At 45.7% G+C, this 24,780-nt stretch overlaps 1 protein-coding gene across 2 annotated transcripts; it reads left to right on the forward strand.

Annotated features, from left to right (window-relative positions):
- The first annotated feature begins 5,962 nt into the window (after nucleotides 1–5,962).
- On the forward strand, nucleotides 5,963–23,668 carry CCDC116 (coiled-coil domain containing 116). Of its 2 annotated transcripts, XM_075898276.2 has the most exons (6): nucleotides 5,963–6,254; nucleotides 6,606–6,721; nucleotides 6,818–6,960; nucleotides 11,963–12,562; nucleotides 18,279–19,073; nucleotides 22,676–23,668. In XM_075898276.2, exons 3-6 carry the CDS (start codon nucleotides 6,901–6,903, stop codon nucleotides 23,666–23,668), a joined length of 2,448 nt encoding a protein of 815 aa, XP_075754391.2. In that variant the 5' UTR covers nucleotides 5,963–6,254; nucleotides 6,606–6,721; nucleotides 6,818–6,900. The 2 variants fall into 2 exon arrangements, with proteins under 2 accessions (XP_075754391.2, XP_075754390.2); XM_075898275.2 differs by lacking the exon at nucleotides 6,606–6,721 and having other exon boundaries at nucleotides 5,966–6,254; nucleotides 6,789–6,960.
- Nucleotides 23,669–24,780: the final 1,112 nt, after the last annotated feature.

A 24,780-nucleotide genomic window follows, 5' to 3' on the forward strand; every position in this document is an offset into this window, starting at 1 on the left:
ACAATCTGCAAACTAACATTCCTGTAATGAAAAAAATTGTGACTCAATGCAAACAACAAATATGCTCAAGAATTTTGTGACGTGTTTGGATGACTCACCAGCTGTGGGAGAGGGGGCGTGAATTCACTGCAGAAATAATTCTTTTTTAATTATTTGCCCACTTCCACCTGACATGCAACAGAACAGTTTTAATTTCTTCCAGTAGATGGCAGTGTTGCACTTACACTACTGTCTTCCAAGAAACACTTCAAGAGCTCCAACTCAATAATTTAACTAATTCTCCTTATTTCCTTATGGAAATCCAGATGTTTTGGTATAAACATATAAATGAATAAAATCCCTTGGCTTTCCATATATTTCTTTAACCAGACACTATTGTATCAAAACCTACTGTGTCTAAAGTTACCATTATTTATAGATATTGTTTCTACAGACTTTTCTTTTGCTTGCTGTGGTTGTCCTTGCAGACACCTCAGCTATCCTGCTATGGAGCTGGAGCTGCATCTGGGCAGTCTACGGCTATTGCAGCTTGTGCTGCACCTCATGCAGCAGTTTCTGCAGGCTGTCTCCCAGGCCCTGCAGGAACACAACCTCCAGCTCCTCTTGGAGACCCTTGGCTCTCTGTAGGCACAGCTCATGCTGCTGGATCCTGCCTTTCCTCTCCTGCACACCATGCACTGCCGCTTCTGGTGTCTGGCGCCGAGGCAGACTGGTGGGAATGGAACGGTGCAGCAATCAGCAATAGCTCCAGAATTTTTGGATGAGGAAAGACATCTTTCTGAAGCTCTGTGAGTGGCTTCCCCCTGTCCTCAGGTGATGGGACACTCACATGAAACTCGCCATCCCCTCCAAAAGCAGGTCACCACAGCCATGTGGAAGCTCACCAGGCCGGAGAGCTACCAAACCATTGGGAACCAATTTGGCGAGGGGAGATTGACCGTTGGGGCCCTGCAGGTGTGGCAGTCTCAGGATACTGTCCCAGGAGGGGGGTGGACTGCTGGAGTGGGGTTCCTTAGGGAAAGTGGTGGTGGAGGTGCAAGCCCCGACCCCAGGAGGTTTTTCTGTCATGCCCTCAGAAAGCCCTGCCAGGGGATGGGGTAAGTGGGCGGGGGGTTGCTCCTGGAGTGTGGTGGGGAGACGGGGAGGTTTGGATCTCAGGACCTCCCGAGGGCTCTGGCCACCTTGTGATTCTCTGTTTGTTTGGCTTCTTCTCCAGGTAGTGCAGGGCATCAACACCATCTTGCTGCACAGGGTCATCCACTTTGGCAATATAGACGCCATCGTCACCAGCTTTGCCAACATGGGCTTCCCCAACTACGGAAGGGCTATTGATGGCACCCACATTCCCATCCAGGCACCCAACCACCAGGCATCTGTCTTCATCAACCAGAAGGGATACTTCTCAGTGATGCTGAAGGCCATCACAGACCACAGGGGCCAGTTTACAGACATCTATATCAGGAGGCCCGTGCCTTCCACAAGCCCCATGTGTTCCATAAGCTGCACTCCAGAACTTTTTTCCCCTTTTTCAGGGTCAGGGATGTGGACATGCCCATGGTGGGTGATGTGACCTGCCCTCTCTTGCCCTGGTTCATGAAGCCGTACACCAGCCACCTTGACTCGGCCACCTAGGGAACAGTTCAACACCAGGCTCAGCAGGGACCACATGGTCAGTGAGGGCACCGTCAGGTGTCTGAAAGCGCAGTTCAGATGCCTCCTCACCCAGCTATATGTTGGAGAGTGGAACATCCCATGGTGGCTGCATGCTGAGTGCTCCAAAATATTTGAGAGTGGAAGCAGAAGACATTCCTGCCAGGGTATGGGGCAGAGGCTGATTGCATTGGCAGGGCCTTCAAGCAGCCATGCACAGCTGCCATCTGGCAGGCCCATCAGGAGTTATGTGCATCCATGAGGCCCCGAGAGAGAGTCCACTGTCCCCTGGTTCTCCCCACTGGGGGCCTGTGCATCTCCCCTCCCTGCCTTTCCTCCAACACCCCTCCCTTCCCCCACTCCTCTGCAAATACAATAAAAAGACAGTTTTTTTGGAAAAAATAAACTCTGTATTTTTATTTGGGGTCAAAGTAACTGGGGAGGGACTGGGGAAAGAACCTGAGAGAGTGGAGGACAGGGGGAAGAGGGAGGAGAGGGAATGAGAACCTTGTAGGGGGAAGGAGCAGTGAGGAGATGCTCAGGGCTGGGAGTGGTACCTGGCACTGGTGCTCCCCCTCCCATAGGTACGGGGGCCTCAGTGGCCACAGTGGAGAGTATTGTGGGAGGAGTGGGAGTGGGAGCTGGCATTTGCATCATGCTGGCAATGAGGGATTGCACGGCTGCACACATGGTGTGGCCCTGATTCAGCATCTCCCGCCAGGTGTCTTGACGCAGCTGGATGTCTTCCTGCAGTCTTCAGTGGATGGCCTGCTCCAGAGATCAGAGTGCCATGAGGTGCTTCCTCTGGAATTCATCCATGGGTCTCCAGCATCTGCAGGTCCTCAGATTTGGGAGGCTGCCTCAGATGGTGTTGACTGCCCCCCTCTTGCAGCTGCTCCAGCTATGGAGAATAAAGAGATAGTCAGTCATCTCTGCCGCTACTCCTACTGGCTACCTGCTGGTCATTCCCGCCAGCCGCTCTGCTGGCCGCAATGGGTCTGGCTCTGCAGGGATAAAAGACTAATCCGCTGGGGGCAGGGCTTGTCACTATATCCCGGGCTCCAGCCCTGCTGCTCCGGCAGCTGGGCAGTGTGGTCCCTGCTGCTCCAGCCAGTCCCGGAATCTGGTAGCTGGGTAGCACAGTGGCCACACTCCCAGCACCCAGCACAACCCCAAACCCCTGTTCTGAATCCCCCACAATCCAATCACCTTCCCTAAACCCCCCACACTCTACAACCCATTGTCCTGACCCCTACACTCTCCACACCAGTACACTGAGCCCTCCAGCCCCGTGTCCTGACTCCTGGACCCCCCACCCCACCCTCAACCCCCATAGCTCCCAACCTCTGCCTTGATTCCTGCATCCCCACAACACAATCCCTCGCCCTGACTCCTGCATCCCATCACATTCCGCTCTGTGCTGAGCCTCCTGTAGCCCTGAGTCCCTTGCCTTGAACAGTGTTCCGGAATAAGGACTTATGCCCGAGTGGGAGCAGCGTAGCTTTTCCGGAATAGCGGCTGATTTTGTACTGAAGAGTGTCGTTGCTTTTCCGGAAATTCAAGGGCCAGTGTAGACAGCTCGCAGCTTATTCCGGAAAAGCGGCTGATTTTCCGGAATAAGTGGCCCAGTGTAGACACAGCCAATATGTGTACGGGAACCATGATAGGTTGTCATTGTGATGGTGTATGGAAACTGGGGGTCATTTTAGGATATTATGAATACCAATATTGTAAAATTTCAATGAATTGTGCCATACACACCATGTAATGTATCTGCAAGCATGTTATAATTTGCCAAGTATGATGCTCTTGTTCATATGTTTCTATCACCTTTGTATTATAAGTTATAGATATGTGTATATATCTGTGCTTCAAACTTGGGCTATGCTTCTAGGTGATGCCCCCAGCCAATTTGGCATCAGCACTGCCTACCCTGCTTGATGGCCCATAAAAGAACCCATCGAAAGAGTAAAGGGCTACACTTTATGATGCAGGAAGGCATGCAGAGGCATGCCTATGAACAGAACTCTACGGCTTTCAAGTCATGTGTTGGGCAGCTTGTGTTTAGAACAGAGGAAATACAAGCTGCCCTGCAAAAGACTATAAAAGGCAGCTGCATCTCCTCCATTTTTTCTTTAGTCCAGCTTCTTGTCTGTAATCCTGCTCTTTACGTGGGGAGATTAACCTTTCTACAAAGGAAGCTCTGAACAAAGGACTGAATGACCCCTCCAAGCTGTGGATGTATTCCAAAAGTCCTTTCAAACCAGAAAACTCACCAATACTGCTAAGAACCTGATATATGGACTTTGAAGTCTTTGTATGTATGTGATTGTTTTACCATTTATACCTCTCTTCTTGTTCTTTTTTTCCCCTTTATAATAAACCTTTAACTTTATAGGCTAAAATATTGGCTGGCAATCTGGTATTTTGGGTAAGATCCAAACCAATACTGACCTAGCAATATAGCTAACACTTTGGTGTCAGAAGAACATTCTGTATATGTAACAAGTTTTCAAAATAACTTCTCACTATACGGGGCCTCTGTGCTAACAGGTGGTGGTTCACCCAGGACAGGTGGATTAGTGCCTCCACCTACTCTTCTTTGCATTTCCTCATCTTTCCTCCACTGAGGCTCTAATTCAGTGCTGTTCTTAAGCCTGTATGAGTGGTTATACCGCAACACCAGAGGCAAGTTGCTCCTTAAATAGCTTTCTTTTTTCCCCTGCCTATTCCTCCATGACTCACTGGTTTTTGTTTTTTATGTTTGGGGTTTGGGTTTTTTTGGGGGGGGGGAGGGGGGGCTGGTGAGTATTTACATAGGAGGTAGGTCAGGCCCCTGACTACTTCCTTCTCTCCTCTTTTCTGAACCCCCCACGATCTCCCATCTTGATTGTCTTTTCAGTCTTTACCTGGCTCCTTCACCTTTTTTTCTTCTCTCTCTACATGCTGGGAATATCCTAGCTTGTGATAGGACTGTGACATCAGAGACAGGTCCCCCTATTTCTACCTTCCATTTCTCTTCTCAATCTTCCTTGTTTTTCTCTCTCCTCCTTTCTATAGAATTGTCATATCAGAAGAAGTCACAATCCAGAACAGCTCATGACTGAATGGTGGCATGACAACTAGAGGCCACCAACTCATTTCTCATATCCACCTAATCTTTGCTCTTTAATGGGACTGCTCCAAAGGAGGCCAAGTGTCACAGTATGTTTTGCAATAAAGGCAGCTGTCTACAAGGATGGTGTCCTTTCACATAGGCATCCACAACAAATATATATGTCTTAGAGTGTGTCTAGACATAACGTCGACAGAACTCAGCAGTTTTGTCGATGGCTGTAAACCTCATTCAACGAGGAATAACGCCTTTTGTCAACAGAGTTCTGTCGACAGAAGGCGTTATTGCATCTAAACTGTCATGTTGACAAAGCGGCTTGCTTTGTGGACAGAACTGGATGTAGTCTAGATGCTCTTTGTCAACAGAAGCTTTGTTGACAGTATCAGTCGACAAAACTTCTGTCGACAAAAGCCTGTCGTCTAGACATACCCTTAAAGACCAACATGAGGACTTAATCTGGTAATGACTTTTGGTCCCTAACAAATCAAACCTAATTTGAAATAGTGTCCAAGGGGTGAAAGGCTCCATATTCTCTGAACCATCAACTTTCCTCAGCCTAGCTTCCATGTCTGAGATGGTGGGGCCCAATGATTTCAACTGAAGCTGCAAACAGACCTTATATAATTTATATTTGAACATATTTGTGACACTGTAACTCCATATTCTTCACAGTGATATTATTTTGATATGATTATGGCATAATTATGATGCCTTGGGTACAAATGGATCATGTGAGATATGTATCTGTACTTCAAATGTAGTAATGCTTTCTAGACAAGATACTTCCAGTCTAGATAGCTGGTTGGGAAGGGCTTATTAGGGCAAGGAGCCATTAAGGAAAACAAAAACCATTAGGAGAATTTTATCTCCCATCTGGTGAGCCTTCCTGAGACTACTCCAGACAGCTTGTAAGTAATGGCTGCTATAACTCCACAAGGTGTGTCAGAGGGTTCAGTGGTGCTCCAGTTCCAGGTGGCATCCTGAAGAGACATTGTCACTATATTTAAAAACTTTTAATGCACAACTAATTGTATGCAGAATATTATTTATGATTTCTGCAGAATAATAAAGGGAGGTGATTCTTAGAATCAATAAAATGAAAGCATGGAACTGCTTTTTCATCAGCCAGGTCATGCTATGCAAATGAATGGAATCCTCCATGGAAATGCATAGAAACCACTATGCAAATGTATGGAATTTTTTGTACAAATAAATAGAATCTCCTACACAACAATCACCGGGGAAGACTTGTTGGAAGAGAGGGTGAGGGTTCTGATGTGCTTAGCTCATCTGTTTTCCATCTGAATTCTTCAAGTCAGGTTTCTCCCTTATGGCTTCAAGGTCTTGTCCACTGAAGGTCTCATCTGCTAACTTCTGAATTAGGCAATTTCCATATTGAAATCTTACAGCACTGAAACAAATAATAAGAAATCGAAGTCTTGGATGCCACAGACTCTAATTGCCTAATTAAGCCTTCACAAAAGCAGCTGTAAGTATTAAATACAACTGCAAGGAGTAAATTTATTTGCCAGAAGCTGGGAATGAGTGACGGGATGAATCACTTGATGATTCCTTGTTCTGTTCATTCACTCTTGGGCACCTGGCATTGGCCACTAGACAAGATGGACCTTTGACCTGACCCGGTACACCCATTCTTACATTTTTATCAGGAGGTTAGAAATGACGTATAGCAATTAGACATTTGGTGGTATTTTAAATATGCTATCATGGGCTAAATTCTGCTCTCATTTACATGGAGGTAAATCCAGAATGGCTCCAGTTTATTCTGACCTTGTGACTAATTCATCTGATCTAGAAATCTGCTTGGATTTCCTTTTAGAATTTTCTTTTAGACTGAAGTATTTCTAAGGCTTTTGGATGAGATGAGCATGTGGATGGAGATTGCAGAGGATCTTTGACAGATGGTGTGAAATCCTGGCCCCACTGCAGACTATGGTAAAACTGCCACTTATTTAAATATGGTCAAGATTTCACCAGTGCTGTGTATCTCTATTCCCTCAAGAGCTCTTCTGTGTGGGAAAATCTTTCCAGAGTGCTGTGCAGCTTCAGCAGAATGAGGAGGTAAAGGGAGCTGCAGGCAAGAGAGGACAGAGAGTCGCTGTCCTTTCAGCACCATGGAAGGCCACTGCTACTCAGGCTATTTGGCAGATGATGAAGATCTTCAAGGAGCTCAGGTAGGAAAGAGAAAATGCCCCCTTAGTTTGCATTTTTAGGGATTCATCCAGCCATCTGTGCACACTGGGATCAGGATTTAATTATTTAAACTAATAACACTGCAGACAGAAGTAACTGGATGCCCTGGGACTGCAACACTTTCCTACCTGGAGTCACCCCAATAATCAACCTTTCATTTCTAATTCAAAGGAAAGATTTCTGGTCCCACCTGTTCATCCTATATATCCATTTTCACTCCACAGATTTCATTTCCCCCATCCTAATACTTCCAACTCTCTTTCATACACATCCCTTGCTCTCATACACCTCACCAGCTCACATACACAGCATCCTTACTACATCACACCTGCAAATCATCCTTCTTCACCAGTTTCCTCACTCTTCTCACTCCCACCAGCACTTGCACTGCCCACTCTCACACACCTTATCCCAGTGGTACTCACAGTTATATGACTTAGGAGCCACATTTGCAACCACCATTAACCAGAAGAGTTACATGTCACAATACTTCAGTTGAGGCCTAATCAGCATAAAGTAGAGTTGTACCTCAGTGCCTCCCAGCATACCTCATCTTCACCCCCCTATTTACACCAGTACTATATACACATGCTCCTGGCATCCTTCCCCCCCATTCTGCACCCACCAGCATGAGCTTGATTGACCTTTGCACTTGGCATATATCAATTGTAACTACTGAGATCAGTGAAGTTGGAGTGTTGTGAAAAGGCTGCAAAGGAAGAAGGATCAGGCATGCTATATTTTGCTAATGATATTTCTGTTCAGCTTGCTGTCGGTAAAACGTGATTTGGTGGGGGAAGGCGCATGAAGTGGAAGGAGAGAAATGGCAAGTAGCCTTTGTAAAGAACAGGCTGGTTATTACAGCTCATTACAATCTCTATATTAATGCTTCCCCAGCTGAGTGATATGGTTTCCTCTTCTAGACTTACACAAACTTTCACAAGCCCAGTTAATGCACCTGATTCAATACTTAGTCCTTCTACACCTGCAACCAGTGTCAGGGTCACATTCAAAGTTGTTCAACAGAAATAATGTTTAACCTTCTTTCCTTGCAAAGTGAATATTAGAATCACAAAAATTAGAGCTGGCAAAGGACACTGTCACGCACTGTGGTATAAGTGCTTGACAGTGTCACAGTACAGCATTACACAGCAGCATTATTTTGAAATAACAGCCGGTATTCCAAAATAACAATGTGAGCATCTACACAGCAATTCTGTTATTTCAAAATTAATTCAAAATAATGGATGGTTTATTCTGATTTCTGTAAATCTCATTCCACAAGGAGTAACATCTATTCCAAAACAGCTATTTCAGAATAATAGGCATGCGCACGGGGTGTGCCTGGTGTGCCCAGGCACACCCTAATGTTTCACAGGGCCGCCCTGGTGCGCTGGAGAACGGATGCTGTGCAGGGTTTGCCACACATGGGATGGAAGAATCCCAAGCATAGTTACAAGCTGGGGACCAACCAGTTAAGCAGTAGTTCTGCAGAAAAGGGCTTGGGGGTTACAGTGGATGAGAAGCTGGATATAAGTCAACAGTGTGCCCTTGTAGCCAAGAAGGCTAATGGCTTCTTAGGTTGCATTAAGAGGAGCATTGCCAGCAGATCCAGAGATGTCATTATTCCCCTTTTATCGGCTTTGGTGAGGCCACATCTGTAGTATTGTGTCCAGTTCTGGGCCACCCACTACAAAAAGGATGTGGATGCATTGGAGAGGGTCCAGCGGAGGGCAACCAAAATGATTAGGGGGCTGGAGCATATGACTTATGAGGAGAGGCTGAGGGACTTGGGTCTGTTTAGTCTGCAGAAGCGAAGAGTGAGGGGGGATTTGATAGTAGCCTTCAAATTCCTGAAGGGAGGTTCCAAAGAGGATGGAGAGAGGCTGTTCTCAGTAGTGACAGATGACAGAACATGGAGCGATGGTCTCAAGTTGTGGTGGGAGAGGTCCAGGTTGGATATTAGGAAAAACTATTTCACTAAGAGGGTGGTGAAGCACTGGAATGGGTTACCTAGGGAAGTAGTGGAGTCTCCATCCCTAAAGGTGTTTAAGTCTCGGCTTGACAGAGCCCTGGTTGGGTTGATTTAGTTGAGATTGGTCCTGCCTAGAGCAGGGGGCTGGACTTGATGACCTCCTGAGGTCTCTTCCAGTTCTATGATTCTATGACATGTGTGGTTAAAACCAGAGGGTCTTAGGACCCCACGGAAACAGGTGGCAGGGAGCAGAATCGTCACCCCGCCTCCCCAGCAAGCGAGGTAAGTTTAAACCCCAGGCGGGAAGGTGGGGAGGGGGGTGTGCCCGCCCCCGGGCAGGGGATGGGAGCAGCGCGGCTGGGCTTGGGGTGGGAGGGGGGACTGGGGTCGGGAGCAGCACGGCTGGGCTCGGGGCAGGGGGTCGGGCTCGGGGCGGAGGGGAGGCCTGGGGTCGGGGTCAGGAGCAGCACGGCTGGGCTTGGAGTGGGGAGGCGGGGGTGGGAGCAGCATGGCTGGGCCTGAGGCGGGGGGGAGTCGGGGGCAGCACGGCTGGGCTTGGGGTGTTGGGGGGGTCGGGCTCGGGGCAGGGAGCAGCACGGCTGGGCTCGGGATGGGAGGGGCCCAGGGACGGGGGCAATGCGGCTGGCCTGGGGTGGGGAGGGGAAGGGTCGGGGGCAATGCGGCTGGCCCCCGCTCCCTCAGAGCTGCTTCCCATCCCCCCTTCCTCCCAGCCCCCCTCTTCCTCCCTGCCAACCCTGCGTTCCTCAACCCCCCTCCAGCTCTGCTTCCTGCTCCCCCTTCTTCCTGGCAGCTCCCCCCTCCCCACTAGAGGCTCCCAGTGCCGATTGTACCCCACCTTCCAGTCATTCCCCCTGCCACTGCCAGGCTTCAGTGTGGCACCCAGCCAGAAAACCAGAAAATACCAGACATTGCATGTGTCGGGTATTTTCTGGATTTTTTTTTTACCAGACAGAAGCCCCAAAAACCGGACTGTCTGGTAGAAAACTGGACACCTGGCAACCCTATGAGTCAGACCCGGAGCAGGCACCAAGTGATGGGGACTGCCGGAACTTTGGGAACCAGAGACTGCGGGGTGGGGGTTTGTGGCCCAAAAGGAGGCTGAGAAACCTAAGAAAGACAGAGTAGGAGGAGCACCAGAAGGGTGACAGTCAGGGTGACCCTAGAACTCTGTTACAGACCAGCTGGCAGCTGCTGGAGGAGGAGGGAAAAATAGGGGGAAAGAGTCAGAGAGGAAGGGGCTTGTGCTGAGGGGAGGAGGGCAGGCCAGGAGAAGAAAGGGAAAGGCACCAAGGGACAGAGTGGAGGAGAGACAGAAATGCCAGGGGGCCAAGTGGAGACAATGAGGAAAAGGGCAGGAGGGGACATGTCAGTGAGAGGGGGGACAGGATGATGTTAGGAGAGGAGAGGATAAGAGTTTTGGGGGGCTAGAGGAGAGAAGGGGAAGTACCGGGAGAAGGCTTGAAAGAAGGGGTGGGCATGAGGAAGGCAGGGATGGAGCAAGGCATGTGTGAGGGCATGGGGGACTGAGTGGAATGGGGGCAGAGGATGGTGAGGGGGTGGGCATCAGGGAAAAAGAGGGCAAAGGGGGCACGGGCAGTGAGGGAAGGGGGAGGCATCAGGAGGGTACAAGGCTAAGGGAAGGTGCAGGTGCCAGGGGATTCTGGAGGTGAAACAGAAGGGCAGACACCTGCAGGGGAGGGACCAGCACCAGAGGAGAGAGGCAGGGCAGGTGTGTAGTGGGAGGTGTTAGGAGAGGGGATGAGGAGGGGTAGCTCACATGATCAGAGTGGGCACAGGGGGGAGGGAAGGGCTGGTGGAGGGGGAGCAGGTCTCAGGAAGGCTAAGGGCAATGAGAAGGGCAGGAGTCAGGACAGCAGAGGTGGGTGAGGTGTTGGAGGGGGGTCAGCAGGCACCAGGGGAGCTGATGGAGCAAGGGGAGGAGATGTGGCAGCAGAGGGAAAGGGTAGAGGTTTCTAAGATACTTATTAATAACTTGGGTGCCACAGTGGCACATCCAAACAAGCCACAAACTTAGTACTGGTGCACAACACAACATTTATTGTGCTCATGGGAGGAAACTCTTAGAGGGGATTCTTCCCCCAGCCTCTCCAACCCCGAGTTAATGTCACACACATTGGGTTAAAGGAATTGCAGGGTAGTTGCAGAGTGTTGGTGAGGGCCAAACTAATCCCTATTGGTAAGAGGATGGTGAGAAAAGTCCTTGGGGAGGGGCGGGTGTCACATGACACCTTTTATTTGGTCATGTGTCCATATTGCCTCAAAAGTATTATCCCCAGAGGCATAGCTAATGGGGGTCAGGTGGTGTGGCTAATGGGGGTCAAAGTACATTTTAAAAAAAATCTTTGGGTGCACACCCTAATGAAATGTGCTGCGCATGCCTATGTTCAGAATAGCTGTAGTGTGGATGCTCCACTATTGCTATTTCAAAATAGTTCCTTCCCCAGGCCATTCAAATCACACCCCAGTTATTCTTGGTGCTCTAAATTGAGCTAGCATGTCTGCATTAGGGAAACCTGCTTTGGACTAATTTTGAGGCTTCCCTGTAGTGTAGACATGCTATTTCAAAATAAGCTATTTCAGAGTATTTTTTCCAGAATAGCTTATTTTGGAATAAATAGCACTGTAGACAGACCCAGTGTGAGCTGAACTAAACCACTGTGCTTCAGTTTCCTCATTTATAAAATGGGAGTAATAAAACATTCCTCTTTCATGAGATATTGTGCAGTTACCTTCACTAATTCTTGCAAAATCTAGTTATCATAGAAAAAAAACCACCAGAATAACGCAAAGAATTTTAAAGCCTTTGTCCTGAATATGCAGGATTATTCTAAAATATAATTTCTCTTGCTTTATTATGAAATTACAATAGCAACTCTACACTTAAGGCTGTAAAAGCCAGTGAAAAACTAGACTATCTCAAGCTTTCAACTCTGACTAATGACACTCCCTGCTTTGTTTACTTACAGAGAGACAAATTCTCAACCAAGCCAACTGTCGCCCAAGTGAGAAATACCTATGACTGGAAAGCCCTCCTGAGAGCAGCTTCTCCCTGTGGATGCCAGAATCCAGCTGTATCATCAGATGTTTTATCTTTTAGAGCATTTCAGAGTGACAATGGGGAGAAAAAAGGGAATCAGGATGATCCCTTCTCTAATTTCCATGGAGCTGCACAGGAGTTCTCCAACTTTGTGGACTTTTTGGTTGACATGGATGCACTGGACAGCCTCCAGGAAATCATGGAAGAGGCAATCCATAAAATAAAGGAAGCAATGGTTGAGGATGAAGAGGGCTTATTTGATTTCAAAGATGTCAGTTCTAGACCAGAAAGTGAGTCTTTGGCCTTCTCCTGTGGAAAGCAATGTGATTGTTTCAGCTCATATCATTATCCATCCATATCCAGCTCAGAGGAAGAATGCACAGAATGTTTAAGAAGCAAGACTGGGCATAGACTAAGAGGTAAATCTAAACATCAGGATCAATGCATGCTGGATAAGTTTGTAGCCCAAATCCCAAAGAAAGAGATGAGGAGCAGGACAGAGGAAGTGTCTGGGATATTCCATACAAAGGTATTTCTACACTTCTCTTTTAGTTTTAGAACTATTTTTCATAAGATTAAAATAGGAAGGAAAATACTCCCAAATTTTATTTGGCACTGTAACAGAGTCAGAACTCACTGTTGCAGCACCTCCTGCTGGTCACTCAAGGAATTGGCTCTCCTGCCTCAGAATGCCTTCTGCTTGCCCTTAGTTACCTGTCTCGTGCTCTGGTTCAGGACCCAGGTCCCTTCCTGCCCTCAGTGCCTTTTCCTTCCAGTTCTGCCCTACTGCAATGCCTCTGCACTCTGTGGCCCTCTCCTCCCAGGGAACACCAACCCCCTATATCCATCTTGCCTCAGTGACCTACTGCCAGTTTTCATCTAGCCCCTGCCACAGGGCCAAACTGCACTCTGAAATGACCATTCATCATTGGAAGGGGGAGGAGGTCTTGCTGCTTTTTGCTGCCCTAACTGCCTCCCTGCAGCCCTGGTACCCTCAGGCTTTGAGAGCAAGGCCTCAGTCTGGGAGGTTGCATGGCCAGCACACTCCCCACCCCATCTCAGTCTACCTTTTTCCCCAGTATTATTCTGTCTCAAGAAGCCTCTGCAGTCTCCATGGCAGCCAGGTCCCTCCTCCTCCACAGCTGGCAGAAGAGTATGTTTTCTTCCTCTCCAGGAGCCCCTATTTATACAGCCCCAGCTGGGCCCAAATTAACTGCTATACAGGCAGTCCCCGAGTTACGAGATCCGCAGTTACGAACGGGGCTTTTCTCGCCCCGGAGGATGGGAGCGGCGGGACGCCCAGATGTGCCACGGTCCGCCGCCCCCGTCCTCCGGGGCGAGAAAAGCTGCTCCCCATCTCCCTGGTCTGCAGGGAGACGGGGAGCAAAGCCTTGGAGCACACCCGCAGCGGGACAGCCCGGGCGTGCTTGAGTTGTCCCCCTGCGGGCGTGCTCCGTGGCTTTGCTCCCCGTCTCCCGACCAGAAGACCAGGGAGATGGGGAGCAAAGCCTCGGAGCACGCCAGCAGTGGGACAGCCGTGGCGCGCCTGGACTGTCCCGCTGCCCGCGTGCTCTGCGGCTTTGCTCCGCGTCTCCCAGGTCAGCAGACCAGGGAGACGAAGCAAAGCCGTGGAGGACTTGGGCGGTCCTGCCACCCCCGTCTCCCTGATCTGCTGGGGGGGGGGTGCAGCTAGTGATCCCCTCCCCCAGCAGACCAGGCTTTTCTTGCCTACCCCTGGGGTAGAGCAGCTGGGGGCTGCCGGGTTGGTCCCGCAGCGCCACTCCGGACCAACCCAGCAGCACCCCAGCTGCCCTGCTCCAGGCGTCCTGATTCAGCCGCTGCTGGTCAGTTTCAGCAGCAGCTGAATCAGGACGCCTGGGGCAGAGCAGCTGGGGTGCTGCTGGGTTGCTCCAGTAGCGCCGAGGAGCCGCGCTACTGGAGCAACCCAGGAGCACCCCAGCTGCTCTGCCCCAGGCGTCCCCAAGTCAGCCTGCTGAAACTGACCAGCGGCTGACTACAGGAAGCCCGAGGCCGAGTTGCTCTGCCCCAGGCTTCCTAGAATCAGCCGCTGATCAGTTTCAGCAGCAGCTGACTTGGGGACGCCTGGGTTTCTTAAGTTGAATCTATATGTAAGTCAGAACTGGCGTCCAGATTCAGCCGCGGTTGAAACTGATCAGTTTCAGCAGCGGCTGACGCCAGTTCCGACTTACATACAGATTCAACTTAAGAACAAACCTACAGTCCCTATCTTGTACGTAACCCGGGGACTGCCTGTATGCCATAATTGCTTGCTCCACAGTCCCCGCCCTCTCCCAGAAATCAATTTAATCTTTGTTAGGGCCAGTGTAGGCCAGACACTCCATCACAGACACTACTTTTATAGCATCATAGACATACACAGGGCACAAAATCCAGCCTTTACCACAAAGTGCCTCACTGGCAGGGGAAGAGATAAGGATCTGTGCCTACTACTGGCTTAACACAAGAGACATTCTGCAAGAGCATGATGAAATGGCTCAGGAGAGGCAGCATCCAGGCATATACCTCCTCGGCTATGTCTACACTGCAGACTTTTTGTACAAGAACTGTTTTGCACAAGAGTTCTTGTGCACAAGGTCTTACGGAAGAGCGCATCCACACTGCCATATGCTTTTCCGCAAGAGATGTGCTTTTGCGCAAGAGCATCCATGGTAGTATGGATGCTCTGTTGCACAATAAAGCTCTTAATGGCCATTTTAGCCATAGGGCTTTCTTGTGCAAGAAACCCCTGTTGCCCGTCCACACTGCCTTCTTGCGCAAGAGCTCTTGTGCAAGAGGGCTTATTCCTTGTGGGGAGGGAATAACTCTTGCGCAAGAAGCCCTTTTCTGATGCTTTACTGTAAATTTACTTGCGCAAGAATATGCATGCATGGCTGTTCATGCGCAAAAAGCCTGCAGTGTAGACATAGCTCACAGGTAGCACATGCCAAACAGCATAACAGCATGTATGCTTGCCAGCTGGGGACTTAGCCATGCCACCTAGTCAGCAGACCATTTCCTATAAGACCTATGATGGCCTTGCCTGTGCAGATGAACTCTCCAACCCTAGTGCTCTATGGTGTACTAGCTTCTTTGCAGGGCTGGGAGGTAGGAGGCTTCTTATGCCCTGTTCCCCTAACCATCTACTAGGTTACTCATGTAGTACAGCATTGGATTTAGCTCCAAAAAAAGAATTCATGGAGCATGTTTCCCCTTGTTTGAAGGGCACTGCATTATTCAAGCATAATATGGTGGTGAGGTAAGACTGGCACAGCCAGCTCTGAAATTAAAAGAATTAAAAGTGTAAAAGAATCCAACTATTATAAAGGCCATGAATCTGCACCAAACCAGAAGATACAGTGAAACCTGGTTTATGTAATCAGCCAAGGAACCATGGCAGATAAAAGATCTAAGAAATAAAGTTACAAAATTTTAATAGAAGCTTCAGAAATATTTTACAGTAACTGCTTGAAGCGATGGGGCTATTGAGGATGGATGAATTCTGGGTTCTGTTCCAGATTTTCAGAGGAGTGTAATCCTACATGCCCTAGTCCCACCAAAACCTAACCCTAGTCCCCAGTTCTTTTCCCAGTTACAGGCTCCATCACCCATCTTTAATTCTTCATGCTAGTCGTTCTCCTCCATGCCACAGTGCCATGTCTCATTCCCAGTCCACTTCCCCTCAGCTCCTCAACAGCATCACCCACAACACTACCCCAGCCTTGGCTCCTCACCTCTCTATATTCCAGTCTGGCTATCTCCTCGCTGCCTGAGTGACAGCGAGGGGACCACAAGAGAGGGAGTCTCCCTGCTACCAGTTTCTAGGTCGAGAATTACAGCAGCCCCTGATTCCTATGAGGTGCAACTGTCAGGAGAGTCCTGCTCAGTTTCTGCACCTCTGTGCACGCCCACTGCAAATGGACTGTTGTAGAATTTAGCTGTCAGACACTAGCAAGGCACTGCTTCACTCAGGCAAACTGGGTCTTTCAAAGGCTCATAACTTGGCCAACTTTGGGTTTATTTTATGGGGAAAGCATAAGGCATGTCCCTGACACAAAGGTGACTCCCTTCCCTCCTGCCACCCTGCAGCCAACTTGAAGTTCCTTCCACAAAGCTGTGATAGAACTTAATGAAACAGTTGTATTAATTTTCTAGTATCAGCAAAACAGCACATTTTTTCCTAATCTCCTTCTGAGAAATGGCTGAAACTTTTTTGTTGAAATGTTCTAAAAACTATTCATCCTGAAACAGACATCAGCTATGGAAAATTTCAGCCTGAATGGTTAAAGTTTGGCAAAATTATAAACTGCTGACAATAGGGTCTTATAATAGAAAATGTTGAGCAACTTACCCCACTCTGGCTTTTCAGCTCCCGGTTTGAGTAAGCACAATGTATATTGCTTCATGTCATCACAGAAGGCTCCCTTGTTCTGGCCTGGGCTGTACAGACCTGGAAAAGACAGTGATTTGCATTTCAGATGTGGGCTGCTACTCATCTCTTGAGTTGATTTGAGGCCCTTTTGTGTGCTCTACACTGCTGTAGAACTGCAGCATTTTCCTGCATGGGTTTTCCATTACTTTTCCCTTCACTACAGGATGTACTTTGAGTAGTCTCAAAGAAGCTAATTGGTACAATACACTGGAAAATGGATATGTACATTGAAAATAGGCTAAGAAAATGCTGTTTGGATCTGGATCTGATTTATTCTAAAGGTTCATATGTGGGCAGCATTGCTAGCCCAATAATTCAGAAACCATGAATCATGTACCTAAAAATCACAGATAATTAATTTAGGATTCTTTTTATTTGCCTTCTGGTTTCTGAGCCTTTATTTAGGTCACATTTTCAGGCTTTTCTCAACAACCATGATGCTACAAAATGACTTATTTAAAAATATAAAATCTCAGGTTCTCTAGAATTCACTAGTTGACTAGTGGAGCTTGGGTTTCAAACATAATACAATTTTTTCAAGATTTGTGATAAATCTACAAAAGCTGGCAACAGAATTTGAGGCCAAATGAAAGCTGCCCAATTCAGGCTTGGGTTTTATTTTTATTTTACAGGTTGAACCTCCTCGGTCCATCTTTCTCTGATCCAGCAACATTTGTGGTCCAGCATGATTTTACTTAGCTGGATGTCCACTTATCATGAGTGTGGTCCATGTTCCAGTGGTCCTGTAAGGATTGTTTACAGACACCAGTCCTGGCTCTTAGGCTGCATCTATACTGAAGGCTTCTTGCTCAAGAAGCTTTTTGCGGAAGAGATCTTCCACAAAAACTTCTTGTGCAAAAGCGTGTCCACTCTCCAAAAGCACATCAGAAAAGCGATGTGCTTTTGCACAAGAGAGCATCCAGATTGCATGGATGCTCTCTCACAAGAAAGCTCTGATCGCCATTAACAGAATGGCCACCAGGGCAACTGTGCTTCTTTTGATAGCCTGTTTTTGCGCAAAAACCCCGTTTCCCATCCACACACCTTTTTGCACAAGAACTCTTGCACAAAAAGGAGTTATTCCTCGTAGAAAGAGGAATACCTACACCGGAAAAAATCCTCTGTTCTGTTGATTCACTGAAAATATTCTTACGCAAAAACGCGCTTGAGGTGTGGATGTTCTGTAGGTTTTTGCGCAAAAACCCTGTAGTGTAGACATAGCCTCAGTGTTCTGTGCTGTTCTTTAGCTCTAGTTTACCCCTAAATGTCTTCTAAAACCATAGTAAGTAGTGTGTGTGTGGGTAATATTGCTAGACAATATTGACTTTCAGTGGTTCAGCAAATTCTCTGGTTCAGCAATGGTCAGTTAATTTAGCATTCTAAAGGTCCCAAGGGTGCCAGACTAAAGAAGTTCAGCCTGTACTGCAATCTTGCAATTTTAGGTCTATGTGCTGGATGACTCATGAGAGCAACTGTTCTTATCCTGTTTGGTGCCATTTCATGGGAATGTTCTCAGAATAGTTGTGTGCATCCAAACAGAAAATACGTCCTTCTGGTTTTGGATCCATCCCAGAACCAATATTTGAAAAGGACCAGTTCAGACCAACTTCAGACTTGAATACATTTCCCAGGGGTTCAGGTTCCAGGACCCCTCTCTCACATCTGACATAGGATTTGTCCATTGAAACTTACCTCATTTCCTTCCTTTGCTACAAATTCTGAATGCTTCTTTATGCTTTTATCCATTACACTTATTTACTCCTTTCAGATCATAACCTTCTTTTTGTTCTTACAGAGTGTTACAGAAAAATCAGCTGATTATTATTTTCGCCAAGAACACTTTCACATTTGGGCACAACTGGCAGAGTCTTCTGTTGGCCTCCATGAACGAGCTGCATCAGATTTTTTCTCTAAGACCAAGAAGAAAGATAGATCTCAGCTTGAAGGAGACTCATCTTTTGATATTAAACACATTGAAAAAGAAATCACAAAAGTCCTGAAACAACCAACTCCATCTGCTACTGCTCTCTATTATCCTGATGAGGAACTATTTGATTTCTTAGAAGAAAATAAATTATTCTCTGCTCTTCAAGATATTGTAAACCAAGCCATTCTAGAAATATTGGATGCAACTAAGAAAGATGGATCCCCTTTATTTAGCATGGGTGATTACTCTGGCATTACTGGCGATTCCCAACCTCTGCCTGGAAATATTGATGAGTCAACTCAAACAGTTTCAGAAAATGCAAAGGAGGAGGAGGAAAGTACAAAAGAGGGAAAGGAACTCATGTCAGAGACAAGAGAATCTACAGAAAAATCAAAACATCATAAGTCCAAGCCCAAATCACCAGTTGAGAAACTTCCATCCAAACCAAAGTATGTGCCACCCCCACTTCCTAAATCCAAGCCGAGGGCACCATCTGAGCCACCTCCACCCAAGCCAAAATATGTACCACCCCCACTCCCTAAATCCAAACCAAGGCCACCAGCTGAGAAACCTCCACCCAAACCAAAATATGTGCCACCCCCACTTCCTAAACCTAAGTCAAAGAAACCACCAATAGTAGATGAGGAACTTCAATTTTCCCAGGTACCTTTGCTTTTTTAGTTCAAACAAAATTATTTATGATCATATATCTGGAATACTTGAATACTGTTATTAGTCCATTGTGCTTGGTGCTATTTTTACCTACTTCATAGTGTATAAGCTCTATTTAAGAATCAGAAAGAAAATTAACTATTTTTGCCTAATTTCATATGCATTTGAATAGTGTGAACTCAAAATTCAGATTCAGTCATTGTAGGATCGTGTTCAATTTAGGAGCATTCACAGTGGTCATTATGAAATCCTCTCATTGCAACTACACTGGAGTATAGCTGTATGAACATCTGATTTTTTTAGTTTGTTGCTAGTTCTGAAAACCTGAAAAAAAATAAATGACTTGGTGGCATCCTGAAACCAAATCCTGATGGAATGAAAAAGAAACATTTTAAAGTCTGAATTGAAAAAACTCTTTATTCAACCCAAAACTAAACATTTCACTTAGATTTTCACTTAGATTTTGGGAATAACTTCTTTTTTTAAATAAAAGCAAGGGAAATTGGAAAACAAAGGGATGGATTCATAAGAGGACTTTGGAGCCACTTGTAAAATTGAGGAAATAGTGTTGGTGATGCCTCCATCTCTTTAACCCTATATCCTGATACTCAGAGCACTCATTCGGGATGTGAAGACTCAGTTTCCAATGCCCACTCTGAAGCAAGGCGTTTGCTCAATGAGATCATAACCAGCACCAGGGGAAACGGTGGGAGGCTGCACCAATGTAAAGAAAAGAGTTGACTTGTGGTGATGATTGTGGTGGCTTTTACTAGAATGTTGGGTTTAATATTAATTGGCTAATTTTCCAGTAGGAACGTAATAAACTAGGGCCCCAATTCTACAAGAAACTGAATGTGGGCAGGCTCACATGACAGAGCTCACATGACAGAGCTCGGTTGGTAGAGCTGCATACTACTGGGCACATCTCCAGGTGGCAGGTAGGAGGGGGCCTCTTTTCAGAGGTTTGCTGCAAAATAAGTGCTCTTTGTCATGCAACTATGCAGCCGCGGACTAGCAGTGGCAACATTACCAAGTTGTGATGGGACATTGGGTGGTATCCGATGCTCTGACTAAAAGTCACAAGTGCCCAATGCTGGTGTTGTGACATGGCGAGTGCAACCCGCCATTAAATGAGGCTGTCCTATCCCTTCACTCTGTTGGTTGAGGGTCTGGTATACTTGGGTCCCTGGTTTACTTTGGATAATCTGATTGGTGAATGAACCAGGATTGATCACCAGCATCCAAGGAATAGTGACTCTTTACATCACCCCAGGGAAGAGAACCCTGACAGAAAATTCTCCACTGCCTTGTGGGTAGGTTCGGGAGATCCAAAGGCTATGGGAGTAAACTCAGAAAGATAATCGGGACATCCCCATACTCCCTCACTTGGGCCAAAACTTTGAAAGGTCTCAATTTTCTGGGTCCTAGTGGTGCCTGTGCCCTCCCCCTTCCCCTCCCACACACACACACACACACACACACAGTCTGGCACCTGAAGCAGCCGCCTCAGTTCACCTCATGGTAAGGCCAACCCTGATTAGAGCTAAGAAATGGTATTCATATCTTATGATATTTGTTGTGATTTCATAAATTTTCCTATTCCACATCAGGACAAAAGTGAGATCTTTCACACTCTTTCCCTTGGTCTCTCACAGAAAACTGTTCCCAGCAACAAAGTGAGAAATCCCAGCCTCACCTCAGATCAGCCAATATTCTGTGAATAGGGCATTCATTTGTGATGTGGGTGACCTAGATTCAAGTCCCTGGTCAGACCAGGATTTGTACTTGTATCTTCCACACCCAAGGTGAGTACCCTGACCACAGATTATTCAGGGGGTGAGTTTTTCTCAATATCTTCAGGTAGAATTGTTGGTATAAATCAAATATGCACTGGAGCAGCAACTTGAACTTCAGTCTCCTACATATCAAGTGAGTGCCCTGACCACAAGGATATAATGAATTTGGTCTCTTTTACTCTCTGGTTTTGACTGAAAATTCCATCCTGGATTTGCAGATTTTTTCCTAGCAGAAGTTTTGCTGAACTGAGATGCTCTATTGAAAAGTTTCTGTTTTGACAAACGGGCATTTTGTTATGAAAAATGGTTTTGTCTGAAAATTCCCAACAAACGTTAAACCTAATAGCCTCCAACCCTTCCACCCAGACTCCCTCTCTTCTCTTCTAATTTACCCCAGGCAGATTTCCACCAACCAGATTCAAAACTTATTTTACTGTGAATCCATATTTACATTAAGTTCCCTGCAAGCTATGTGCTTCTGTGGTCACTCAGTACAGTTTCAATTGCTGCCCAGCTGATTAGCAGAGCATCCCAGCTCGATTTTTTGTTTCTACTGGTGGTATATATTCACACGTGCATCATCAGTGCACATAAAAATGTATTCTGCACATATATAGAAAAAATCTGTACAGAGATGGAAAAGAATAGAGGAAATATAGATGGTAGGTACTTCAAACATCAGTGTTTTAAGGAAGTGTACATATACCAATAACATTTGGGAACCAGTGGACTAGACTTCAGCTGGACCAAGATTTGGCTATTAATTAGATTAATATTTATATACCATGCTGAAGTTAGAATGTCCAAACCTTTCTATACTTAAGTTTATTAATGTTTATTTACAGATAATTTTACTCAGTTCCCCTTTCTCTTCCTCATATTCTCTCCTACATACACTGAAAACCCATTAACATATGAGTCTGAGCTGAACCTGGAGTCCATTATATTTTAAATAAGGTCAAATAAATTTGTCTTTCCCTACCATAAAGAGCTTTTATGTCACATTCTTACAACAATTAGAAAATATAAAAGGGTTTGTTAAGTAAAAAGAGACTGGGAGTGGAAAAAGAGAATGAAGGCCCTCCCTAACATATAGTAAAATAACAGAACCAAACATATGAACACTTTGACAAACTTTGGTGCAAATGTTTGTTTCATCTTAAATCCAAGTGATGGGCTTATCACAGCAATATTACCTCAGAGCAGCAGCTGGGATGATATGCTCTGAAAATATTTTCTGATGTACATATGTAAAGGAAAGTGTCTTGAGAAGATAGGTAGATTCATGAAGGTTACAACAAGTCATATTTTTAAAGGTGCCCTTGCTCCCACTGAAATTGATGGGAGGAACGAACCTAAACTCTTGTGAAAATCTCACTAGATGCCCAACTGCACCTTTAAAAGCCTAAATACCTAAATACCATTGTGATCCACAATGTTGCATCCCCACTTTCAAATAACAAAAATAAAATAAAATAAAAACAGCAATCAAACCAAAATTTGGATGATTCCCTTCACATGCACAGCTTATAGGCTAAATGCTCTTTGCAGTTATCTTGCCAAACTAATACCATTTATTTCAATTTACACCTAACAGAGAGAGCAGAATTTGGCCCAACGGTCAAATTAGTATAAATCAAGAACAGCTCATGGCAAACCATGGAGATATTCTTGGTTGCAAAGTTGTGCCTCAGATGTTTGAAATAATGTTAACTTGCTAAATTTTACATTTAAAATGTTGGTATTAAATTGACTTTTTAACGAATAACCTTTTTTTACTGTTTTGCCTACTGACAGATTTTGTATAAAGATCAATCAGGTGGACGCATGAAAGGCAAGCTTTACAGAAGACAAGAGGAGATTGTTAACTTTCTTGTGGAAAATGCAGCCAAACATGTATTGTACAAATATAACTATGAGAAGTCACTGTCAGAAAAACTTGGGTTTATATCAGTTCCTGTAACCAAAGTACTCCTGGAGATAATGTTTGGCTTTAAAAAATTAAAAGGCAGTGGCATAAGATTATCATCACAGATAGACTGGGCCGAAGTATATCAACAGGTACATGCAAAAAGACCTGCTAAACCTAAAAAACCTGGTTTAAAGAGTGGTGACAAAAAAATCACTCATTCTAAACCAAAAATTATTACTGGCAAAGTAAAATTAATTAAGAAACCCACTGAACAAATCACTTCTCTGCCCAAAATAACTGAAATAGTTCCTCTAAAATTCCCTGATGATTTCCCACAAAGTAGAGAGGATTCACAAGGTCAAGATTCTGTTGAATCTTTAAGACAAAGGTCATCTTCTAGCAAGTCTATTATTCCTGCTGATAGTCAGAGAAAATTGTCTGTTGTTTTGCTGGACACTGAAGGCCAGAATTCTACAGAATCTCCTAGGCAATCCTTGTCTTCTCAAAGGGCTAGCATCACAAGTGAGAGCAACATAAAATCACCAACTGCTTTACCAGACACTGAAGTCCAGAATTCTGTAGAACGTCTATGGGAAGCCTCATCTTCTAGAAGGGCTAGTGTCACCAGGGAGAGCAGCCGAAAATCGTCAACTGTTTTACTGGAATCTGAAGGACAGAATTCTGTAGAAACTGTATGGCAAGCCTCATCTTCTCGAAGGACTAGCATAACTGAAGGGAGCAACAGAAAATCAACTATTTTACCAGACACTGAAGGCCAGAATTCTGTAGAGTCTCCAAAGCAATCCTCATTGTCTCAAAGGACTAGCATCACGGGAGAGAGCAGCCAAAAATCATCAACTGTTCTCCCCAAAATTTGAAATCCTATCAGTTGAAAATTAAACAAATATATTTGTAGTTTATTGTCAAATTTCTTCTGCTTATTTACATGTATTGCTAACACAATACCTATTTTAGGTCCCTACTCCACAAATTACATGTCAGGCAGTTATACATTTCCAAAAATTCTTTGCAACCTACCCTTTCTTTTCACTACTTGTAGCTGTCCTTGAGTGATTAGTTCCTATTACAGTTATTACTATTGTTTATTATTTGTAGTGCTGCTGTGCTTAGAGCCGCCACTCAGGGATCCAATATGCCAAACAAAGTGAAATAATAAAATAACTCAATCTGGAGAGGCATAATTACAAACAGTTTATCAATGTAGGAGAAAAGAAGTGGCAAAATAGAATAGTTGTAATGAGCCATAGAAGAGTTGGGGGGAGGATAATTTCTTTCTCTCCACTGTAATATCATTGATTTCAGTGGAAAAACTCCTTATTTACACGCACTGATCTCTACAAGCCTTGGGACTGGTCCTGTGCAAAGTCAGACTCAGGCCCTGAATGTCTTGCCTCAAATTAGCGGCAATCTGAAGACTAGAATGCAATGTTTGGACATACATCCTCCATACCCAAGCACTTATATATGATGAGTCTAGCTAAATCAGTACAGTCTGGTGTATAGATTAAACCTAAGTGCTGCCTGCCATTTTAGCTTTGTTCTCAATTACTGCTGTTGTCATGCACACTAAACATAACGCTCAAAGCTTGTTTCACAAAAAAACCCTCAAGTAAAGTACAGTTGCCGTGTGTCAGAATACTCTTCTTAAGATACACCCCCTTAATCGCTTGGATACCAGTCCTGCAGCTCTAATCTACAACTGATTCCTACTGAAAAGTTCATTAGGGCCTGATTTTCATGGATGCTTAGCTGTGTTCTCTGCAGTACAGCTTCACAAGTGATCAATCAGCCCTGCCCAGTAAGTGAGCTCTGTGCACTAGGCCCTGAGCCTCTGATTAATCACATGTGAAGCTGTGCTGCAGTGAAGCTTAGCAGGAGCACTGGTGCTCAGTAGCCATGTGAGTAGGAATCTGAATGGTTAATGGGTTAACCAGTAAGCATCACGCTTTCCAGCTAATGCTTCCCAGTT

This window comes from Pelodiscus sinensis, chromosome Z (assembly GCF_052426305.1).
Source record: "Pelodiscus sinensis isolate ZL-2025 chromosome Z, ASM5242630v1, whole genome shotgun sequence".
NCBI lineage: Eukaryota > Metazoa > Chordata > Testudines > Trionychidae > Pelodiscus > Pelodiscus sinensis.